The 26065-nt window shown below is 41.6% G+C and overlaps 1 protein-coding gene and 1 long non-coding RNA gene across 2 annotated transcripts in view; one reads left to right on the plus strand and one right to left on the minus strand.

The window, feature by feature from the left end:
• LOC138800969 (uncharacterized) overlaps positions 1-26065 on the plus strand; it is a 101587-nt gene that overhangs the window by 10093 nt on the left and 65429 nt on the right. Inside the window, exon 2 of the long non-coding RNA XR_011364545.1 lies at positions 1665-1895. This is a non-coding gene — a long non-coding RNA (uncharacterized lncRNA). The remainder of the gene's footprint in view (positions 1-1664; positions 1896-26065) is intronic.
• The window catches only part of VPS8 (VPS8 subunit of CORVET complex), a 129650-nt gene continuing 121588 nt past the window's right edge, over positions 18004-26065 (minus strand). The window contains exons 46-47 of the mRNA XM_069983279.1: positions 20644-20724; positions 18004-18345 (exon numbers count right to left, since the gene is read on the minus strand). Coding sequence (XP_069839380.1) covers positions 18199-18345; positions 20644-20724 — 228 coding nt within the window. The 3' untranslated portion in view covers positions 18004-18198. The remainder of the gene's footprint in view (positions 18346-20643; positions 20725-26065) is intronic.

Here is a 26065-nt window from a genome sequence, read left to right on the forward strand (position 1 = left end):
TCTACTGATCGCGTTAAGCTCCGTCAGCCATTCAGTCATGGTAGGGCACATCGGGGTCTTCCAATGTCTAGGGATGACCATGCAGGCCGCCGTCAAGAAATGTCTCAAAACACCCTTCTTGATTGAGGAGATAGATCCGGGGATAAGGCTCAGCAGGGCACATTGAGGCGTGTTAGCTATTCTCTTCCCTGAGTAAGTTTCATTCATTTGAAAAACCTGATCCCAAAAAGATTTTATGACAGGGCAGGCCCACCAGACATGCAAAATGCCCTCATCCACCGACCCACACCTCCAACAAGCACCTGAGGCAGATGGATACATGCGGTGAATATCAGCAGGGCACCTATACCACCTCGACAGGATTTTATAGTTTTTTTCCTTAGCGTGAGAGGCCACAGAGAGGCCATGTGTAAGAGTACAGATTTTCTGAACCTGTTCCTCAGAGAAAGTTATGGAGCAATCGGCTTCCCATTTGCTGAAGAAAGGTGCACGACCCACATTGCTGAGTGACTGGAGCAGTTGGTAAAGACTAGAGAGGGTCTGTGGCCCCGACGCATCAGAAAGAACCCACTGGTCGAAATCAGAAAGTGCCCTGGGGGGAGCCGCGCCTGACATAGCGTGGAAGAAAGATTCCAGCCATGAGATCGCTACATCAGGGTGAGCTGATTCAAGGGAGTCCCTAGAAGGCAGAGCTCCCTGTGGAAACACCTGGTACAAGCGCACCCCAGAGGAGCTATCCCATGCCAAGAAGGTGTGTCTATGCAATCCGGGCTGAAACCCAGGATTCTCAAAGAGCGGAGACATCAAGCCAGGTTGCGAGGAGATACCGTGTTTGCGCACCCATTTGTCCCATATACAAAGCACATGAGGAACAAGGAAGGGCCAAGAGGTCGAATCGCCCCAATCGCTAGGCACAAGCCATGGTGCCATGATCAGAGCAGAAGGGGCGAGCGACCCCTCCAGCTGCACCCACAACTTCGCCTGAGCGGCATGCGACCAATCCAGTAGGCGGGTGAGAATCGCTGCCTTGTGATATAATTGGAGGTCTGGGATGCCCGCTCCTCCCAAATGCAGTGGTTTGGATAGAATCTTGCGCCCCACTCTTGGACGCGATGCCGACTAGACGAAGCGTGTGAACGCGCGCTGAAGCGTCCTAAAAAAGACTGCCGACACATGAATAGGAACAGTTTGGAACAGGTACAGAAACCTAGGGAGTATGTCCATTTTAAGTACAGCCATTTGGCCAAAGGCAGTGCTACATTTTAATAAATCAGTCACAAGATATTGGAACAAAATATACACCAATCCTCATTAGAAGAGTCACACAAATTAGTACACATCTGTATGGTAAAAAGAACAAAAACTTGAGCCAATAAATACTGTTTGCTCAAGCAGAGAAGACTGGAGATATAAAACACTAGAAAGGCCAATATTTTCAACTTGTTTCTATTTAGTGAAATATAGTTATTTAGTGCTTAATGTCCCTCCTGTAAGTTCACATAACTACCAGGTATAGGAAGCTGCCTGGTGCAAACATGTTATTTTCCCACATATCGGTGTGTTTTCTCTCTGTTACCGTAACGTAGAGATTTGTACTTTGTATGCTGGATATAGGAGATGATTAGAGATAGTAACTATATCCATATGTTTACCTCTTCCTATAGAGAAGAAAGCACCCTGGAATGAACAGTAAGTGTTCTTCCTTCCCTATGGACATATGTATGAATGACTACAAACAAGACGTTGTGCAGCCTGTGATTCCCTGTTTGCCCTGTGATTGGCAGCACAGTGTGTGGGCCGGCGAGGAAAAATTAACTTGCAGAACATTTGATTTACAGTCAATCCGGAAAAATGAAAACAGTTTGTGCCGACTGGAATTGATACAGAAATGACAGGTAATTAATGGAGAAAATGTGACGTTCCTGGGGTGGGATGGGGGGGGGGTGTCGGATCACAGGCATGATGAGAAATTACAGCAGGAATTAGAGGGCTGGAAATGAGCTGTTGCTCTGATTGAAGCATTGTCTACTGAATGAATAGAAATAATCAGCTCTTCACTTTATTTTTCCTGTTTTTATTTATTCCCCTTGTCCTTATTTATTACTGGCAGCACATTGTTAATGGGAAGGACACTGGAGAACATAAACAGGGAGGCTACAAGGAAACATTTTACTTCTAGTACTCCTTGGTCCAGTCACTGGGTTATTATTAGTTGTATACCTATGATAAAGGCCTTTTACACAGGTCGATTATCAGTTGCTCTTGCAGCCAATGATCAGCTTGTGTAAAAGTAAGAGTGATCAGCTGATGACCAGCCACACATCTTCCTTTATACACAGGGGATCTGAGGATGATAATAATAACGGCAAACTAAATGCATGGGTATACATATTTTCAAGCTGTCGGCTTCTAGATCACACTGCCGTACATACTTACCTAGGGCACTGCTTCTGGCTCTCCCGCCCATCCTCTGTGTCTTCAGGCCTTGCCTCCTCTGTCTGTCAATCATTCAGTTTCCATGGCTGCACAATAATACATGGATCATTGTTGCAGCCTTGGTGCTCGTTTATGGCCACCCATGGCCAACAAATTGCCACATGTAAAAGGACCTTTGGGTATTTCTATTCTAGACAAATCCCCCCCTAGAGCCTTCTTTGTTCTTGTTTTGTTGTCCTGGAGATCATTCTTGGAGGAATGTAACTTCTTATCACAAATGAATTTGATCCTCTATGGATATTTTTTTGTTTCCATGAAACAACTAGAAATTTGTAGGTTTCAAAACGGTTTTCCTCATAAACACCTTTTCCCTTCACTTAAAGGCAGAAATAGGCAGCTGGGGGCCCTGTACAAGAACAGTATATGGGCTCTCCTAATATAGAGCATGCCCCTTACATCTCTCGAGGGGCTGCTGATAATCATTTGGCTTTGTGTTCTATTTTTGTATCTATGTTAATTAATTTTACATCACATACAGTAAAAGCCTTATGTGTCTAATATATGTTTTCAAAATTTTGTGTATGTAGCTTATGGCAACTGATCTAGGCGCACAGGAAAACAAAATGGCGGAGTATAAGGCGAAATCACAGCAAATTATTTCTCATGAACACGTTTGTGTCATTATACATGAAAATTTGAACATGAAGAAGCAATCTGCAACATGGCTCCCCAAATGTTTGACAACAGATCGGAAAAGCATGGACTTCCTGGTCCATTTGTCATTGTTTCCAAATTTATAGTAACTTCCTGGATCTACTGGTCACTATGGATGAGACCTGAATTTATTTGTATGACCCTGAAACCAGGGTGATTTCAGGGTGCAAAAATCAGCCACTAAGGTGATGGGGGTCTGTGTTCTGGGATAAGGAGGGTATTCTGCTAGTGGACTACCTTTAAAATGATTTCACTATCAATGCAGGGTGTTACTTTTGGACCAATTGAAGGCAGCCCTGAAGTCCAAAAGACATGGCAAGCTGTCCAAAGGAATCTTGTTCCTGCAAGACAACGCCTCCGCTCACACTGCACAAGTGACCATGGCAAAACTGGTGAACATAGGCTTCCAGCTGGTTGACCACCCACCTTATTTACTAGAACTAGCTCCCCCCCAAATATCATCTGTTTCCAAACCTGAAAAAACACCTCAAGGGATCCAAATTTCACACAATTTCTGATGCCATGGCTGCACAACCGAAATCTTTTTTTTTTTTTTTTGCAAGGTTTACAGAACTTTTAAGGTTTAAGAAGTGTGTTGACATCAGTGGCGAGTATGTGGAATAAATGTAGAGTATGTGGAATAAATGTAAAGTTTCATCTTATATCGTTTCTTACTAGGTAAAGCCAAAGACTTATCAGCATCCCCTCGTTATTGTAAGTAGTGTTGAGTGGGTCTGTCAAAATGTTCAAGTTAAGCAAGCTATCCGAGAGCGCACAGAGTTTACCTCCCAGTGGCTGCAGAAGTTCGATGCTTCTATAGGAAGTCATAGAAAAGATGGGATACAGCCATAGGTTGCCGAACCTAAACATTTTGACTAGAGATGAGCGAACTGGGTTTGGGTCGATCCGAACCAGAACTTTCGGCATTTGATTAGCTGGGGCTGCTGAACTTGGATAAAGCTCTAAGGTTGTCTGGAAAACATGGATACAGCCAATGACTATATCCATGTTTTCCACATAGCCTTAGGGCTTTATCCAAGTTCAGCAGCCACCGCTAATCAAATGCCGAAAGTTCGGGTTCGGATCGACTCGAGCATGCTCAAGGTTCGCTCATCTCTAATTTTGACAGATCCATTTAGTATGAATTGTGAGCCTCCCCAGTCACTATCTGAGCAGGTAATCTCTCAGCCAGGTCGTGACGTTCCTGCTGCAGAAGCTGGGTACATACCCGGTTTACTGCAGAAGATGACAGACGGTGGCGATGAACGGGACCCCAGAGTGGTTCAATGGAGGTACGGGGACGGGTGAGTTCACTTGTTTGCTTTCTTTCTCACCCACCCCCGCCTGTCTGTCTTTTTTTTTTACCTTTCGTGGGACTTCCTCTTTAAACACTGTTGCCTTGCTTCCAAGGATATACAAAGACAACCAATCTAGGAAACCAATTAACTATAACTGAGTATAATTTTAAAGGGATAGATAATCCAGAGAAGACACATCCAATATATGTCACACATTTCATACATAAATTACCCTGGGGAGATGTGAACCTTCGTTGAAAATCCCCCATAGAGAACATGATTATCTCCCACTAAGAATCCCATTAATGGTATTATCGAATTGGATGGGATAATAAAGTATTTATATGCATAGGAACAACAATAAGTTGGTCAAGTTATAGACAACACCCTGAAGGAACAGTAAGTCCAATAGTTCCATTTTGTATCCATTTCTTATCTTCTTTATATAGACAACCCATATCTAAAATGCGTCAATGTCGGGAGGATGGGACTTTGTGCCCTCATTTATCAGGTTGCTAATCCATTTCAGATTTAGCCAAGTTTAAGGTAGGATTTCCACCAACACAGGATTGATAGCAGCTTCCATTCCTTCCATGACCTTGTTGATCTGTGAGATTAATTTTCCCTTACTGTTCCCCCATTTTACAAAGCACATTACTGTAATAACATATCATCAAGCACTAATCCACCTCTCAGGGAGATAATGCCGACTCAAATCTCCCATTTAATAATTCATAAACTGTTCCTGCAGAGCCTCAATACCTGATATTACATGTATACATTTAATGGAGAGACATTATCCACACAGCCTGGATGTTAATATTACTTTGAAGCGTCGAAGAAAGACTCGCAACGGCGCTATGTAATCGGATATTATGCAGAAGGCGAATACACCCTCGTGTTAATGTAACCTCATTAAATGCCAATGCAGTTGATTCTGTTAATAGTAGAATACAGTATATATACACGTTAACTACCAGCTCATGAATATCCAAACTGGCTCCTCAGTACACTAGTGTGCTGCCGCATTTCTAACTGCTGGGGCCCCTTCATAAAACAGTTTATACTTTAAAGGTCAAGTGCTAGGATGGCTCAGTGTAATGATACTGGGTCAGAACTGATGATGGAGGCTTCCTGCGGTGTCAGGAATATCTTGCTGTTTCAGCACCACATGACTCAGGATGAAACTGAGAGCGGAGATAGGAAACTGATGAATGATTGAAGAAGACAAATTGGGCACACTTCTAAAACTTGAACTTTTTAAGCAAATATTTATATACAATATGTATATTGTGTATAGAGGTACATAGAGTTCTGGTGTATGTGTATTAAGAGTACAACAAATCTCAGAACATTTCACATGCAAAGAGAGACATGTGTGCCATAGCCCCCCATAACATATAGAAGCCAGGCCCTCTTCTGTGCCCCTATATAGTAGTCAGACCCCCTCTCTGTGTCCTCATATAGTAGCTAGGCCCTCCTATGTAATAAACATATAGTAAGGGTTCCCCCTACTGTGCAGCAGCCTCATATATTTTAAGGCCCCCCCATGTAAGATCCCCATATAGTAAAGGCCTCCCTATGTAGCATCCCCATATAGTAATGCCCCCCTGTGTAAAATCCCCATATAGTATAGCCCCCATGTACAAACTCCATATAGTAATTGCCCCGCCGTGTAGAACCCCCATATAATAATATATAGATCCCTGTGTAGGATCTGCATATAGTATAAAAAAAACAAACAAAAAAAAGCCCACAAAAAGCTTAGGCTCTTAAAATACAAAAAAAAAAAAGTAATGTCACCAAAAAGTGCATTGTTGGGAAGGGGTTAAGAGTAACAATGTCTGCTACGGTTTTCCTCCCTCTTGTGTTATAATCAGATGCAGCCAATATTGCACAAAGATACTGTATGCTTTCTACCACTACAACAGCGGAACATGGGGGAATTTTGCTGTGCAGACACAAGAAAAGTTAATGTAAGGATATATTGCAGACAATTACTAGAGCGATACTCTGCAGGGACAAAAAATCCCCATAGTCACACTACAGTTAATTTTCCAAGTAATTACCCTAAGCAATGGCCGCCTTCCTATGCCATTACATTAGCAGACTGTTCTACTCATGTAAGCACTTTCCCCCACTTAAGAAGGGGCTAGTTTTTCTGAAAATAAGTGAGCCAGGACGCACCATAATATCCCCTATGCCAGAGGTTTTTTACATGTATATACATCAAACGGCCAAAAATAGACAGTGTATGAATATAGCCTGACAATAGCATTATACCCATAGTGCATAAGATACGTAAATACAGTACATCTATGACAATGTCAATTGCCAATCCATCTGGCCACAAGTCAGGACTCATGCCAACCCATAGCAGTCTATGTGCACTGTATAACCTGTGTGTCTCAAACACCATAAATTGATAGGAAGACTTTTTATATTCACGGTTTTCTGACTTGCTTAGTTTTAGTGTCTCCTTAAAGTGCTCTAATGGGTTTCTCTTCTACATCTATAAGCATTTAGAGAGTTTAATATATAATGAAATATATTTACCCATTTCCTGGCAGACTGGATGTCTGATGAGGATGTGGGGAACATATAGGACTCTAGGGAAATGGAGCCAAGCTCACTAAATATAAATCTGTATAAATAGAAGCCAAGATCTTTTCACAGTACATTGTACAGCAATAGTACACCCATAAGAAGCTGATACTTCCATATTCTGGAAACACTGTGCACACTAAAGCCATGGAGCAAAGAACTAATGTATATAGTAAACATCTGGCTTCTTGTGGGAAAGGTTTATGCCTATATACTAGCAGGAGGCATGCAATAGTCCTCAGGTGTCATACCTGCTGCCTGGGCCTCAAGCTGTAGATAGTAGAGCTGTATACAGCCTTGTAGATAGTGTGGCTCTCTTGGTGACTGGCACTCTTGACAGGGAACATAGAAACCCTTGGATAATGTGGAAGGTGTCTAGAGTACATCAGGGCATAACAGTGTGGCATAATCACATGGTAAGTAGAATCCCGGCCGCACTTTACACATGCCCGGGTGAACATGTCAGACATCGGCCGTTGTTTGTGACACAGCCATGTCAAACAATGGCCAATGTTCATAATCTGTGTGAACATGACCTGAAAATGAAGGAAATGTGGTTGATGTCTGGCCTGCTTATTGGAATTGCACATAGCCAAGTATAGACTGCATGAAGCAATTACACTGGAGGGATATAGGCCCTCTAATCCAACCGACCTACAGACTAAAACCCCTAGAAACAGTATTTTTATTATAATAAATGAGTATAATATGTTCTGGTCTTAAGAACAAGGGATGAGTTATAGGCAAACAAAATGCCTACACATCACAATCTCAGACCAGTCCAATCAAATACTGATAGATTGCTAAGCAGTGTAATGAGGCCTTACAGTAATGAGAGTATAATAGAAATAGAAACAGCTTAACTGAAATAAGACGATTCCACCAGCAGTACCCCAGTACAATTCACTGGTAATAACTGGGAAGGTCCTCAGTACTGGCCCAGTTCTGTATATGTGGCAGACACAGGATAAATCGCTCAATAAATTATACGCATTTATAAAATCTTTTGAAATAGAATTGCCTCACACTGGGATTAGCTGAGCGTTAAGTAAAGAGGCGATTCACAGAGTGGCAGGATTCCTGGATATTAAAAACATAAACGGACTGTACAGATGTAATACTGGATTAACCTACATTCACAACTATGGAGAAAGTGGAACCCCACAGCCCCCCCCCCCCTCTCTCATTATCTGTTATAAATGCCGGGTTACAGAAGGCAATGCAAAAACAAGGCTCCTTCCTATTAAGAGATGTATACTGATAGATTTGTGTGATTGTTACACAAGCCAGTTTTTAAGGTGAGTTGTAACTTTTTTTTGCCACGTGCCTACCTACCTTTATAACTCTGTTACTGTTTGCTGTACTCTTAAATGCCGAACCACTATACACAAATAAGCCATAATATTAAAAACACCTGCCCAAGATTGTGACCCAACACATCTAACATTATTTTAGAGCACATTCCAGTGGAACGGCAAAATAGGTATAGGCAGTTAATCAATCTTTTTGGATTTTTAAATTATCCACATTAGTCCCTTGTGGGTTAAATGAAACCATATAAAATACCCACTAATGTGGACTATTTTTGTATTCTGACTTTAATAATGTTTTCCATGTCCTTGTTTTTAGCCAGGGACATAAACTCCCTGGAAATTCCACATAAGGAAAACTTGTTTTCTATTAAAAGTTAAATATATGCGTCTATACAATGTATTACCATATCTGTGCGGTTCTGCCACACTGGTAGCTGGTAGACATCCAGAAAGTGAAGAAGAATGGCCTATGTGCCAATTCACATTGTTTCCACTGCTCTCCCACCTTAGGAGACAAAGATTCCATGCCTCTGTCTCACATTGTGTGTGTTTGCTGAGGACAGGCTGATGATGCAGACAGGGGGAAGGGCGTGATGTCACAGGAGGCTTGGCTGGATCCCCCAATCACAGAAGCAGCTGCTGAAACTTCACTGATTGTGCAAAACTCTGCAGTGAAATTAGGGCTGTGTTCAAACAAGTTGGAGTTACATTACAGTACTGCAGTGTCTTCACAAAAATGATGCAGCAACACAATTTAATGATGGTAAACTATCAGAGCCGATCAGATCAGAGAATACAGTGTGTTGTGTGGGTGGGACTATAATGAAATGATAAAAGTACTGCAAATAATTCAGTAACACAATGAAACTGCAATGTGCGAACACAGCCTACATGTTCTGCACCAGCTTTGGATGGGGAATGTGCAGGGTGGGGAACTGTGATGAACAGAGGGAAAGCATTGCATTCTGAGGCTAGGTTCACACTATGTAACTGTGCGGCTGTATTTTTTATGCGGCTATAAATGTGCGGATGAAACTACGGCCGTGGGAAAAAATAGACATGCGGCTGAAAACATACGTTCATTTACTTGGAAATCTGGTTCAACTAAAAATAACAAATAAAATCTTAAGAAAGTGATGCAAACACCTCTGGATGCATCTGGGAAAGCAGGGGACACAGTTTACATGAATTGCTATTACCGGGGTTTGCGATCCTCTGCAGTATTCCGGTGCCGATGCCTCTCATGTTTAATATATTGAATTAATAAAACACATTTTCATTGTAATAAAGTCCCTTTCATTGTTCAATAATTTAATTTAAACGATTCCATCATTTTGCAATTAAATATACTGTTAAAATAAATATAATTATAATTAAATGTATATTTATATATATATATTTATTTTTTGACAGTATATTTAATTGCACAATGATGGATTCATTTAAATTAAATTATTGAACAACGAAACTGATTTTATTTCAACGAAAATGTGTTTTATTATTAAATATTAATTAGTACAGGAAGCTCCAGTAAGCCGTTAATTCATATTGCCGGCAATAGAGCATTCTGTACTAATCATCACTTTACTTTAATTAAAACATCAAATGTTTCTTCTAATTATGTTATCACAATAGCATTATTAGAAGAAACATTTAGAATTATATGTGCACTCAGCTGATTGGCTCATCGCACATATAATTAGCGGGTCTGCAGCACAGTGACTTCATTATGCTGCGGCCCAGCGAAGAGGACACATCGGGATGAGTATAGAGCTCTCCCCACCCCCTCCCCAGCACTGCACCCCTCCCAGCAAGGAAGGGGGGTCACTTAACCCCTTCCTTGCTGGGATGGGTGCAGTCTGACATCAGTCTGGCCCCCAAGGGGTTAAGGGGGATGCAATACATCCTCCCTTAACCCCTTGGGGGCCAGACTGTAAGCAACGATCTGTAAAGATGCTGCATACTGTAAGGAGCACAACACCGCTCACAATGACTTATAGACTTAGTAGTGGAAGCCGTCTAATAGATGGAATCCATTACTAAGTTGGGGCCTAGTGTAAAGTAAAGAAATAAAGACAAGACACAAGTTAAAACATTTTTTTATTCAAATAAAAACACCCCCACACCCCTCATTGACCATTTTATTAAAAAAAAAAAAAAAAAACAACCGCTGGTCATCGACGTAGTCCACCGAATCCGACGTAATCCCCAGGATACCGATATCTGAAAAACAAAAAGGGAGAAACACACAAAAAACACACAAACAGGAGCACAACACCCATCATTGTGAGCGGTGTTGTGCTCCTTACAGTATGCAGCATCTTTACAGATCGCTGCTTACAGTCTGGCCCCCAAGGGGTTAAGGGAGGATGTATTGCATCCCCCTTAACCCCTTGGGGGCCAGACTGATGTCAGACTGCACCCATCCCAGCAAGGAAGGGGTTAACTGACCCCCCCCTTCCTTGCTGGGAGGGGTGCAGTGCTGGGGAGGGGGTGGGGAGAGCTCTATACTCACCCCGATGTTGTCTCTTCGCTGGTCCGCAGCACAATGAAGTCACTGTGCTGCAGACCGGCTCATTATATTTGCGCTGAGCCGATCAGCCAATCAGCTGAGCGCACATATAATTCTAAATGTTTCTTCTAATAATGCTATTGTCATAACATAATTAGAAGAAACATTTGATGTTTTCATTAAAGTAAAGTGATGATTAGTACAGAAAGCTCTTTTGCCGGCAATATGAATTAACGGCTTATGGAGCTTCCTGTACTAATTAATATTTAATTAATAAAACACATTTTCGATTAAATAAATTCAGTTTCGTTGTTCAATAATATAATTCTAACGAATCCATCATTGTGCAATTAAATATACTGTCAAAAAATAAATATATATATAAATATACATTTATTTATATATATATTTTAACAGTATATTTAATTGCACAATGATGGATTCGTTAGAATTAAATTATTGAACAACGAAAGGGACTTTATTACAAAGAAAATGTGTTTTATTAATTTAATATATTAACTATTAGAGGCATCGGCATTCGGCATCATTGCCGGCTATTTTTGAAGTACTCCGTACGGACCGCCTGTCAATCCACGGCCGCATGTCCAGCCGCAAACAATGGTCTTGTTCATTTTTTACGGGTCCGTTTACGATAGGGCCGTAGATTCATATATAGTGTGCACTGTGCAGCCGTATATCCTATACTTTCCAGCGTACGCATGAACCACCAAAAATACCGCCGCACAATTACAGCCGCAAATACAGCCGCACAGTTACATAGTGTGAACCTAGCCTGAAACCTGAAGTACTGTGTACAACTGCTCAACCAAGAAGTGCAGAAACACAAAACAGAACAAAATCCCCCAAAACAAATGGATTTTTGGTGATTTCAAAACTGGGATAGATAGGTAAGCAAGGCTATATGCTTCTGCAGAAGGTTCATTTTTTTTTTACCTCTACCCGGAGTTCCCCTTTAAAAATGTTAATTATCCTCTATCACCTTCCTGTGATGTCATTATGCATATGTAATTATTTTTTAATACATGACACTTGAGAAAGATATCGTTGCAGTCTTGAAACACGTTGTATCTATTTAATAAGTAGGTTTTAAATTATTATGTTATTTGCCTATACCTGATACCATGGTTGTGGAGTGGAGTTAAGTCTACGTTTGGATGCCTTACTGGAACACCTGGGAGTGGCTGCAGTTCACACTAAGGGCCCATTTACACAAAGATTATCTGACAGATTATCTGCCAAAGATTTAAAGCCAAAACCAGGAACAGACTATAAACAGAGATCAGGTCATAAAGGAAAGCCTGAGATTTTTCCTCTTTTCAAATCCATTCCTGGCTTTGGCTTCAAATCTTTGGCAGATAATCTGTCAGATAATCTTTCTGTGTAAATGGACCCTTACATGCCCATCATAGTGTTGTGCCTCTTGATCACACAACACTATTAGGTGAGAGTTCCCTGCTGTGTAATCTCACTTGTGCTATAATCTGACTCATGCTATGGAGCGCTGTCTTTCTTCTCATTTTCGTTCATATTCTGTCTCCAGGCAGAATGTAGATACCAAAGTGAAGGGAACAGAAATGTCCCTTTTTAGATGTACCTTGTTTGGTTGTATTATTTGTTCCACCATCATACTTGCAGATAAATCTGTAATTTATTTTTTTTCCTCTAGCAAACATTTGAGTAATGCCCAGCAAAGTGTCAATTTTCCTTGGCTGGATACCTTATGTTTCAGTTCACAACACTGTGTACTCTCTGAGCATTTTAGCGCATTCAAACATCATTCAATATTAATTTGTCCTTCAAGAATTCATCAATCTCCGAGTGTGTCTCCTGCACATTCCGAAGGACAGACAGGGACAGCCACAGCATCTGTTCAGGCCCATGTATACATTTGGCAGGATTTTGGAAGTCATTTTGTAGCACTTTAAAAAAATGGAGAATCTAGGGTAAATAAAACCTATAGCCTAAATCGGGGGTTATCTTTTCAGTTAGTCAAATGAAAACATTTAACTTTTTCTATTATTACTATCTAGTATTACAGCCTGTTATAATTCATCTGTATGAGTTAGGACACAGTTATATATGTTTTCTTCCCACAACTAAATGTACTGTGGATTTATTGAAATTAATATTGTTAATGGATACCTATACCATTTATTACATCAACCTTGCTTGCTTGGTAACATTCAATTCACAATATTCACCAATTTTACCATTTAAAGGGAACCAATCACTTAAAAAACGCATGTAAAGCTATGGGAATGTGCTGTAGCAGCACCCAGCACACTTCCCAAACATGCTTTTATACCCCCCGTCCCTGCAATGTACAAGCCAAAAACGTACTTTATAAACTCGGCGCCCTGTATGTAAATTACCCCCAAGTAGTCCTCTGGGCGGGGAGCTGCGGGCAAGTAGTCACGGTCCCTGGGCGTTCTGCAGTGCTAATCACGCCCCTCTGGGCGTGATTAGCCTGCATAATTGTGGCGGCGTCATCGGAGGCACGCTGTCTCTAACGTCAGCACGCCTACGTTCTTGCTGTGCCGCTCATGCGCAGTACAGCGGGTCCGGTCTGCGCCGTACTGCGCAGGTGCAAAATAGCCTCGAACTCATTGCCGGATCTCCACCAATGAGTTTGAGGCTTTCTGCACGTGCGCAGTACGGCGCAGACCGGACCCGCTGTACTGCGCATGAGCGGCACAGCAAGAACGTAGGCGTGCTGACGTTAGAGACAGCACGCCTCCGATTACTCTGCCATAATTATGCAGGCTAATCACGCCCAGAGGGGCGCGATTAGCACTGCAGAACGCCCAGGGACCGTGACTACTTGCCCGCAGCTCCCCGCCCAGAGGACTACATGGGGGTAATTTACATACAGGGCGCCGAGTTTATAAAGTATGTTTTTGGCTTGTACATTGCAGGGGCGGGGGGTATAAAAGCATGTTTGGGAAGTGTGCTGGGTGCTGCTACAGCACATTCCCATAGCTTTACATGCGTTTTTTAAGTGATTGGTTCCCTTTAACATCAGTCCTTAAAGGAGAAGTCCAGGCTCAGACTTTTTTTTTCTTTCAAAAAAGCCGGAATGATGTGGCTGAACATAACATGCACCTACCTCCTCGGCTTCAGCGTAGGGGTCCACTGTCCTCCACTCCAGTTCACAGTCCCCTGGCAGCTTCCTGGTCTGAGCGGGGACCCAGGTCATGACGTGTCAGTCCTACTCAGTCAGTCAGCAACCGAGGCACAACCCTCCTACAGCTGTTGACTGACTAAGCGGGCCTGACACATCACGACCCAGGTTCCAGTTCAGACCAGGAAGCAGCTGGGGACCATGAACCAAAGCGGAGGACAGCGGACCCTCAGTGCTAGAGCTGAGAAGGTAGGTGCATGTTGGTATGTTGGACCACCTCCTTCCTGGCTCTTTAAAAAAAAAATATATATATAGACTGAACTTTTCCTTTAAGGTTATCTGCTTAAGTGAGTCTGTTTTGTTTCCATTCTAAAGGATAATATTTTAGTAGTACTTTTATTATGTAGACCATCCATTACAGACATGATTTTTCCAGCTTCGAGAGAGGTGGGTTAGGGTTAGAGATGAGCAAACCGGGTTCGGGTTCGAGTCCATCCGAACCCGAACGTTCGCCTTTTGATTAGCAGTGGCTGCTGAATTTGGATAAAGCTCTAAGGTTGTCTGAAAAACATGGATACAGCCAATGACTATCCACATAGCCTTAGGTCTTTATCCAACTTCAGCAGCCACTGCTAATCAAATGCCGAAAGTTCGGGTTCGGATGGACTCGAGCATGTTCGAGGTTCGCTCATCTCTAGTTAGGGTTCTTTTACACAGATCGAATACACTGCAGACCTTTTAGTGTAAATTTTGGATGGAAGCTGAGCTGCAGTAGCCTGGCCTGACCACTACAGAATGTACGGCGCTGTCTGCTTTCGGCTCCAATCACTATGTGTGTGGATGCTGTGGCTCTAACTTGGGGGGTATTGGTGGGGGTGTCAGCTGTTGGACTCCTATAAATCAGAAATTGATGGCCTATTCTGAGGATAGTCCTCAAATACAAAAAAAAAAATCTTTAAAAAAAATGCATTGATTCTTACATTCCCATAATTTACATCTACATCTAGCATAATTCACATCCTCTCTCTACAAAACTTTAATGTGGATTTGCTTTTGCGGATTTACTTGCAAAATGCTGTGGAATCTTCCCCTTTGATGTAGCCATCTTCGGTTTCTGTGACTGATCCTTAACATGACAGATTTCTTGTACCTTGGATGATACAGCTAGTGCACCTTATGGAGCAGGATAAATTGTAATTTAATCATCATTTACTTTTACTTTATCATCATTTTAATTTTTTACAACATACAAAATTCCAGCAATGAATATCTATCCCCGGGGTGCCTAATACTTTTGCACCGCAGAGTAGTTCTGGCATTCATTCCTGGGAAATGGACAACAAATAAATTGTGATGTCTTCCATATAAAGAAAGCTCATGCTTTTCTTTTCTGTTGTCTGGTGGCAGAGGTCTGTGTAACCCGCACAGGCACAATTCTTCTGTTTAGAAAGCATATAGAATAATGAGAATCCACTAAGCAGCTCTTATTTATTATAATGGCAGAGGTACTATTATTATGTTGTTTATAGCAACCCCAGGGCTTCCAGCTTTATGACGAGCAGGTGTGAGTCTTCGCGTCTGGCAGTGTATTTGCCATTTTTATTTTTGTACTTTCACAGCTAAGCATATGTATTGTAAAGGCCCTTCTACAAGGTGTAAAGTATATGGGAAAATATCTACAGCAACCACTGGACACAAAAAAGGGCTTTAATACTTGTAATCTCTATATCCACATTAAGCCTCAAGGTCCTATGACGGCCTGACCAACATTGTAAATGAGTGACGATCTTGGAGATCAGCGCTCCTTTACTAGGCCTATTACACGGCTCGATTATCATTTAGTAGGGGCTGCACGGACATTGCTAATGATCACCCTTGCCCTAAACTGTTATAAATTACCTCTCCATGCTCCCGGTCCTTCTCCATGCTTCCTCTCCGGCACTGACAGGCTGCTCAGCCAATCACTGGCTAAGACCGTTGCGGCCAATGGTCGGCTGAGGGGCTTATCAGCTCAAACATGCTGCTCTGAAGCTACAGCGCCGAAGAGGATGTAAAGAACAGGAGAAGACCGTGAATGGAGAGGTGATTTATAACAGGTTATTCAATTGTTAGCCATCGGCTGCGCTTCACTATTAGATATAGCGATGTGTGGTCATGCCCGATGATTTTTGGTCTGGACCAAAAGACACTATCAACTGATGACACAATCGGCTGATCATTGTCTCCATAACACAGAGCGATAATCGGCCTGATTTGTCAGATTATCACTCCGTGTAATAGGGTCCTTACTGCTAATCCATCTACCCACATCCCAACTCCTTTTACACATAAGCTCACTCCAGCATACAGAGGTACTAAAACTCAGCTATACCTGGGTGTCTTGGAGCAGTCTGTGGAGATCCAACGCTGGCAGGAGACGGTCCATGGCAGAGGGCGAGCATGTGCAATCTTCCAGTAAAGTAAGCACGGTAAGTTGTAATCCTAGGTGTGTGTCTGAAAGAAGTCCACAAGCAGATCTCTCAGTACTAGGAAGCAGGAGGGTCGCCCACTTCAAACACTCTGCACCAGTGGCTACTGGGATCAAATGACCCCCTGCTTCTTACTGAAGGATCTGCATATGGACTTCTTTCAGACACACACCTAGGACTACAATTTACCGTGTCTAACTTTACTGGAGGACTGCATGCCCCCCCCCCTTTCCGTAGGCCGTCTCCTACCAGCATTGGATCTCCACAAATTGCTCCAAGATACCCAGATATAGAAGAGTTTCAGTACGTCTGTATGCTGAAATAATTATATGTGTTGTGTGGTGCGGTTACACGGATTAGCAGTAAGGCTGAGTGTGGATATAGAGACTACATGTATTGAAGGCTTTTTTTGTATCCAGTGTTTCATTGGATATTTTTTCATATACTTTTGCAGTTGTATACTTCTGAACAAGTAACATGGCTATTAGTTCCACTATTCCCACATTAAACTATTGATAAGTTGCGCCTGAGATTGCAGCGGTTCAGTGGATCATTTTGCTTGTTACCTCTATGGCTGACAGGCCCCTACCTCTCAGTGCAGTACTATCAAAGTCCACTGATCTAAGGTCCCACTGATTCTAATCCAATGTGGGGTCGCGTGCACTACGGTCTGAGCGTGCTCGTATCCATAAATATCCGAACGTCCTGCCGCAAAGAGAAATTTACCACAGAGCGGGTCAACGAACTCTGTGACAGGTACACTTTAACTCAATGCTCATTCCTTGTGAAAGGGTCAAAACACAACAGATGTATGATCAAAAGCAGCTGATTGGATCTCTTGTGCGGCCAATAAAATCATTGTTATTGGCCACACATCACCCAGTCTAAACAGGTTCCAGATACTGATTGTGCGGCTGACTGATAAAGCAATATAATGGCTCAGCAAACCAATTGTAGTGCTCAGAAAGTGTTATTCTCCTACTGCAAGTCCGCATATAACGGCCTTTAGGCAACAGCAGTCTTGGAGAAGCCATAAATAGCAGCAGTAAAAGCACCTGTCCAAGTGAAAGATGTCTATCCTAACAACAGGTTGAAGTGAAAAATCACTTAATTCCGGAAAGGCATCAACCTATTGGACACAAGGGATTTGGGGCAACAATCCATTGAACATTAGGGATCAGGTCATCAATCTACTAAATAGGCAACTAGTCATTAACACTGGGCACCAATAACTAGAACATCTGATCAATGGATAATAGACGGGTTATCAAGCTCTGCTGACTATGTGTTAAAGTAACTAAACAGCCAATACTCACCTGCTAAATCCCCCTGGCTCCAGCACCAATGTCCTTGTGATCCCTGCTGCTTTCTGTATACATTGTACATTGTAGCAGGGAAGATGGGTCATACCAGCATATACTTCCAATCTCTGACCAATGGCGTGATGGCAATAAATACGACATTCTGTATTTCTGCACTGTTGTAGGATATATCCAGTGAAACAGAGACAATACGATTTATGTGAAAACTGGTATTGGTGTATTAGTGTTTGCTTTACACATACATGTATAAATATATGGGACACACAGCTTCTTCACAGTTGCGGTTTTTCAGTGCTTGCTGGACATCTGTCTTGTGCGGCTAGGAGATGACTTGAGGTGACAAGGACGGCCATGGCTGGAGTGTAACAAGTAGTAGAAGAACTTCAGAACTAATCATCAATGATGGGAGGGGGCGCTAGATGCAACTGGAAGTTCTCATTCTGAAACACACTGCTTGAGGAAACCCCGCCATAAGGGTTATGGGCAGAAGATTTCTCTGGGCTTTGGGAGCGGCACAGCTCAGTCAGCAGAGCTAGCTGCAGAACAGAGAGGAAAACAGCAGAAAGTTAACAGGTTACCTACAAAGGTAATAGAAATGTGTAAAGAACAGTACTAAATCACAGCTCATTTTGAGAAACCAAAGCTGCGCTGTGATTGGCTGCTATCAGGCCAAGACAAAAATTTGACAAATGTGGGTCAATGTCAAAATGCTTGATACTGCTCAATCCTATAACATCAATGTATTGTTATCACCCCCTGGTCCATCAAGACATTTCATAAAAACATAGCATCACATTGTATTACATTTCCTATTTGCTCCATGTGCTTCATTCTAAGATTTTAGTCCCAGCAGTAACTATGATTCAGACCCAGCTATAAGTAAACCAGGTAGAGAAAGGACAAGTGGCTGTGTATGGCAATAACAAAGCAAACCATGAGCTCATACAAGTATCCAGATTGAAGCTGTCATCTAGCTGTACGGTCTTTAATTCCACCTACGGCATACATATTATATTAGCAAGCCGTCTGTCATCTGAAAATAAATGTTCTATTCTCAGTAACGTCAGATTCACAAGCCTTACGCATGTATATGTAGTTATGTAGGCGCCTACATACTCATACATATGTATAGACAATCACGAATAAACCAGCACCAACACAGAAATGTCTCCGATTCATCCCAGCAGACGGAATCACACACTAGAGGACTAGCCTGACAAATGATTCCATTGTATTTCTGCATCATCTTATTTTTGGTTCACCTTCTGGCTTGGGTATGAGAACGAAAAGATGTAAATGGCAGTATACCTGGCACTAAGGCTGGGTGGGTCTACACTGTGTTTTTGCAGTCCTTTTAACATATCTGTTTTTATGTGTAAAAACTGATGCATTTGTGTGCATCTGTTTGGATCAGTTATTCCATTATAAAAAATAAATAAAAATAGATCCTTTTTTTTCTGCACAGTAAAAGTAACCATTTAATAATGTATTGGTTTAAAGAAATGCATAAACGCAGTGTGATCCCAACCTAAGGCCTCATTCACATCTTCAGTAGTTTTTCAGGACCGTATAGTATTATGTCTGCAATCGTTGTTCGCAATCCGCAACAAAAATTGTCCTCAGTGCATCCGTCTCCCATTGCGGATTGCAGATCCGTAAAACTACAGAATAGTGTGAATAGCCCAATAGAAGTCAACATGCTCATAAGATTACAGAACGTGTGAACAAGGCCTTAGAGGGAAAGGACTGTGTACAGATTTATTTAACAGCAGGAGTTCACTTGGGATTCCCTTTAAGGGTGGATTCACAACGTATCGCAGCAGATTTCCTGCTGAGAGTTTCACAGTGCAATCCGCTGCAGTACTGATTTCTATGAAAGTCAATGGCACTTCATTCTCGCAGTGGATTTTCATTCCACTGTGAGGATGCATGGTGCCATAGACTTAAAATTAACTACTTAGCTCCCGACACCATGCTTACCTGCCTGTGTTCCCCCAGCGCACTCCCCCATGCTTCTTTGGGTCCCTTCTCAGTGACAGCCCCCTAAGCCATTCAATGTTGCTTCCCGTATATAAAACATAAACATCTTAGGCTGGGTTCACACTGCGTTTTTGCAATCCGTTTAACGGTTTTGTGTCCTTAAAAAAAAAACGGATCCGTTTTGATCCGTTTTTTTATAATGATAGTCAATGGAAAACCGGATCAAAACGGATGCACACAAATGCATCCGTTTTTGCAATCCATTTTTCATCAGTTTTTTTCAAAAAACGGATTTCAAAAACGCAGTGTGAAACTGGCCTTATAGTGATGGTTGAGTTCTGTGTTTGTTGGCAGTCTTCTTGTCATCCTGATTTCATATTATTTGCTGCTGCGCTCTGTTCTGCTCTTTGTTATCTTGGTTTAGAGCAATTTACCCTCCATTCCTTTGTATCCGGATTGTGTACTTTTTGCCTAATGTATATGAGCTGCCTACAAATGATTGTATTGCTTTCTACTTGAAAATGTGAAATACATACATACACAAATAGAACAGAACTGAGTTTGTCCCATGGCATCAAGGTTTTCATTTTTCTATCAAGGTAAAGTAATAACCGTGCACAAAAGGCACTGATCAATAGCAAATCCAGTCCTGCAATATCTGTATTGTACTATTTAACTTGTAATCGTAACATTCAATGAAGTGAAGGCTACAGAAAACATAGACAGCAGTGGTTTTACACAGGCTTCAGAAAGCAGATCAGGCAATGTTGTGATTTGCACTTCTAGTCTGACACTTGTGAACACTCAGAGAAGCTCTCAAGCGGAGCCAACAGACAAGAGACTTGTTACTGTACCCGTGAGGTTCCTTTGTAAAGACGGCAGAGTTCACTGAATGCCTGCAGCTGCTGCGGGTCAAGGACGGAATCAGAGCTTGACTGGAAAAACAACAAAATCACTCAATATTAGTACAAAAGCAGCTGCTGCTCTACATAAAAAAACAAGAAACAGCCAAAGCAGAGAGGATTATGATGTAAAAGACTGGGAGCGACCAACATTTCACTATATTGAGACCACAATCTCTATACATGTCCATTGTCAATGCCCCAGTGGTCCATGTCAAATGTTGTAAGGTTAGAGTCACTCATGTCAGATATGATGCAGACATTTCAGCAACTGAAAAACAGTTTCATTCATCTAAATAGGGATACTTGGGGGAAGGCACAGGGATTTCTTCATGCCCAATTCAGCTGTAGCATCCATAAATTCTGCTACAAATCTGCCATAAATGAATAATAAACATAGTAGATCTTTATGTACCCATCATATGTACCTTCTATAGGCTCAATGGAATATTTTTTTAAAAAATCACCCTGTATACACCATGTTTACACTGTGTTTAGCTTCTTGGTCAAGGTTACACCAGTACATAATACCATATGTCCCATATGCCTAAAGATAGTGTCCTTGGATAATGTCCTCGGATGGTACCTGGCATACTTTAACTGTAACTTGTTTCCTGAAAACTACTATAGATACAGTGCAAAAGTACATCTTGGACACCATACCTGAATTGGGAAGTGAGAGAGATGCTATATATATATATATAGTATTTTTAAAGAAAACATTGTTAATTTTTTTTACAAAGTTATCAATAAGATATGATACATCAGCATGAAATGAACAACAAAACACAACAAAAAACAAACATGCAAGGTGTGTGCCTATTGTTTACTAGTTGGAACAGTTTGTCAACTCCTTACATTACTATCTAATGCTATATACTATAAACACAAATCCAAGGCATTTGCTTCCGAAAAATAAAAATAATGGATTTAAAGGAGAAAAAAAGTTGAGTACCACCACTCTCTGTAACAGGTTTTATTAAAGTAATATTGTCAACCCTCCTTACTCTATGTATGGTTCACAAGTTTTGATGCTGCACATTCAATATATACCGGATAACATTTGTCTGCGTCTCCTTTCTGCTCTAAAATCGCTTCATTTTATTAGTGGACAGTGGCAACTACGCAGGGGGCTTTGCGGCAGTTATGCAATCTACCTACCTGGGAAATGGAACCCAACTATCATGAAGCCACAGTACCAATTTAAGCAAAGGAGTTCCCTTCTGTAGTCAAAAAGCTGTTTTGCAGCCTCCCCTGCTCACTTCAGAAGAAGAAGGATTTCTCTGTCCATTCTGTTATATGGAGGAGGGAGGAGCTGAGGGGGATGACTGAGCACAGAGAGGAGAAAAGGCAGCCCTGCATTTATCCTGCAATAATCAAAACAGCAGAGCTGTTTCTCTCCTCTTCCTGCTCACTCATCCTGCTCAGCCCCTTCCCAATCATAGGTTATACTCAACACAGCATAACCAGTCTTCACTTTGCTTCTCTGTAATAAAGAAGACTTTTTCATGATAATGAGCAGATAAGTAAGGGGGGAGGCTGGCAAAAAAAAGCCTCTTTCGCACTCAAAAAGCTATTGCAGAGTTTCTTAAAATCACTTGTACTATTGATTTCTGCAAAAATATTTAAATGACAGTTACACTTTAAAAAAAAAAAATGCTGCAGAAAAACATAGCATTACTTAGCTGTCTGCCCCATTTCCGAAACCATCAAAAATGTATTTCACTGCAGAATATTACATCAGGGTGGTTGCAGCACCCGCTGTATTCACATCCTGCCTTTTCTTTCTGTAGCGTCATTCATCACAAGGTAACATGCTGTAAACACAACTACTTAAAGGTCCCAATAGATATATGAAAGGGAGATGGTGAGGAAGGCCGGTCAGATGCTGACATCACTCAGTGGGCACGATCCAGCCCAGCCTCCTGGGACATCAGCAGATTATGTGCTGTCTTAGGAGAGTGGGAGGAGCTGCGGAGCTGTAGACAATACACATTTTATAGTCCGTCTACTGCTGATTTCCTATCGGTGGTAAAACACGCTGAAGCCAGTAGTGATTAGTGATGACACTATATTAGAAAGTTATTTATATTCTGGTGATTTAAATACAATTTTCCTATATTAGAATACTCCTTTAACGGCACGGTGACTGAATTTTACTGTAATATTTATTTACCTCTTTCTAGCCAGTTTTTTTTATACCAGATAAAAGCAATGGGATAAACAACATTGTAAAGAACGCCCGAGAGTGTGGTGTGAGACAGACGCCATTTGAGTCAAGAATCAGTTTATTCTGAGTAAATACTGACAAAGCCAGATACATTACAGTCTGTGTACATTCATATTACTGCAAACTTAGTAAATCTTTCTAGCTCGAGTCTGTTCCTTTTATCCACAGCCTGGTAGCAATCTAGGTAGCCCCAAGCCCCCCCCCCCTTGCTAGCACTGTGAAAATGCAGCGTGTAATTACTTCTTCTGAACTATTTTCCACTATAAACCTGAGCTCCTTCTCTTCCTCAACAACACACATCATTTCTCTGTTGTCATGGTTACTTGTAAACCCCCCCCCCTTTCCTCCTCCTTCCAGGGTCCACTCTCTGGATTACTCCAGACACATTCAGAGACAAACCAGGAGTTTCATTCACAAGCACCAAAATAACAGCAATATTCTGCACACTGTCTCTATTCATGATCCTTAAAATCAATCATTTGTAACAAAATTGGAAGGAAAATGTGCGTGGGCAAAAAACAGAAGGAAATATGCAAAAAAAAACAACTGGTCAGGGGTTATCAATAACATAACCTGTCATAAGTTCTAATCTCCCCAGCTGAGAGATGGGGCCTAACTGCCATGAAGCCCCGCCTAGTTGACACTCTAAACCGATGAAATGAATGCATAAAAAATAAAGAAGCACAATAGTGTTTCTTTATTTCTTTCTATATATATATATATATATATATATATATATATATATATATATATATATATATTTTAAAGAAATAAGCAAAACAAAAAAGTATAAACATTAGAAAAACACAGACCAATTTCTTATTTCAGGGTTACATGTTATCAGTTGCAGACCATTGTTAGTGGTATTCGCATATTTATGTCTTTATGGTGTTTTTAATAATAAAATAATTTTTTCATACTAATGTGAGTGGTTCAGCTTTTTTCTTTTTGGTGGTGCAGCCTTTTGCTAGAACCCAAATCTTAGGCTACTAACGCTTCAGTCTGCTTACATACATCCATGCTTAGAGGATCTCAGGCTAGTATAATTTTGGTGTATATAGCTAAGCACATGAAGTAGGATCAAAAGGGGGTAGAGACCAGTACTACAAAGCGTAGCATATCTTAAAACAGATCTATAATTGATCCATGTTAAAATACAAAGTGCAGTGCAAGTAGACCAACGTGTTTCAAGCAGGTGTGCTTAATCATGGTCTCAACTGCCACTAAAACAAAGGAAATGTACCATGCCTATCAAGAAACTTTACAATACAGAAAGAAGGAACACTCTAAGGGCCTGTTCACACTAAGGAATCGGCGCTGAAATTCCGCTCAGAGGCCCACCCGCGGACACCGCGCCGAATCTCGTCTGCTATCTCTGCTCGAGGAGTGCTGGAAGAGCAACGAGACTTAGTGCCAGCAAAGTCTAAAATCCCTCTATATCATAGCACTATTTAAAGGGGTTATCCAGCACTACAAAAACATGGCCACTTTTCCCCCTCTTTGCCTCCAGGTCAGGTGCGGTTTGCTATTAAAGAGGTAATAAAAAATTATTCACAGAATAATACACATTACAAAGTTATACAACTTTGTAATGTATGTTATGTCTGTGAATCGCCACCTTCCCGTGGCCGCGTCATCAGCCGCGATTGGCTGAGCATAACTGTGCTCAGCCAATCGCGGCTGAGCACAGTTATGACGCGGCGGAGGGGGGACGGCGGCAAGGATTCGTCCGTCCGAAGATGACGTTTGGCACAAAATGGCAGACGGCCCTTGACACAGATCAGGTAATGTATAATGCACCACACACTTCCGGGTACACGGGTGGGGGTGATGGGACACGGGAAGGGGGCGATTCACAGACATAACATACATTACAAAGTTGTATAACTTTGTAATTTGTGTTATTCTGTGAATAATTTTTTAGCGCCGCACTGAGTTGAAGACCCCACCCAATCTGAAGACAAGAGAGGGGGGAAAGTGTCCATATTTTTGTAGCGCTGGATAACCCCTTTAAGACCTGGTTATCACCATGTTATAATATATACTAACTCTATGGTGGTCTTTAACACTATAAAGCTTATGCTGGGAAAAGAAAGAAATGTAAATACAAGGTGCTATATGGATGAGCGCTATGACGCTGCATATTATGAATACAGGCTTGTGTAAATTAACTGCAGCCTATGAATACATTACGGGCATCTTCTTTACCAAGAGCCTGTGTGATATTTGCGTACACAAACAGCCTTCACATTTATATATAGCCTTTAAATATTTTCTTTTTAATAAAATATTTATGAACTGCACATTTTGCATTGAGAGATGAATAAAAAATGAGATATGTATCAGTCTGGGAGTCCAGAACATCTGCCAGCTTGCTTTCTTTTTTCCCTTCAAGGGTTTTTGCAGTGAGGGCAATTTGTGATGAGATAAGGCAGTAAACAAGGGTGAAGGAAGGCCACTTCAGCAGCTCCGTAATCAGCCTGTCTCAGGTGAGCGTTTGAGCACAGCAACGAGACAAAATCATTTACTGTGCAGGGCGTGCAGCGCCATTCTGGAGCCTAACCCCCCCCCCACCACCACCATGTGCAATATTATAGCTAAATACCACTGGTATGTAACAATAATTACAATACCCAATCATCGGTATCTTTTTCTATATTATTTATCTACTTTAACTCTTATAAATATTTAGAGTCAGGGCCAATTCTAACTTCACTGCAGCATAAGGCCAAAACTGAAAGAGTGCCCCCCCCCCACACTAGAAAAAAAACATAAGAAAATAAGCAAATTTCAAGTGTGCAGCATTTGATTATCGGTGGCTGCAGCCCTAAGGCGGCCTGGAAAACATGGATGTAGCTATAGGCTATAGTCTACTGCAATATTCAGGCCAAGAAGAAAAGAAAAAGAAAAGTTTACATCTGGGAAGCAGACCAAATATAACTAGTAGCCTATGGTTAGGCATTCCACAGTATACCAGTTTTTTGGTATCCTAATTCTAATGTAGACCCTAAGCACCATGTAAAACACTCAGGACAAACTGGAGGGCACCTGACTGACTATGGAGGGTGCACACTGCATGTGGCACCTCCATAGGTAATACAGTGTTATGAAGCCAGGATGTTTTCTTCTAAGGGAGGTCCGGGG

Source organism: Dendropsophus ebraccatus, chromosome 9 (genome assembly GCF_027789765.1).
Source record: "Dendropsophus ebraccatus isolate aDenEbr1 chromosome 9, aDenEbr1.pat, whole genome shotgun sequence".
In the NCBI taxonomy this organism is placed as follows: Eukaryota; Metazoa; Chordata; class Amphibia; order Anura; family Hylidae; genus Dendropsophus; species Dendropsophus ebraccatus.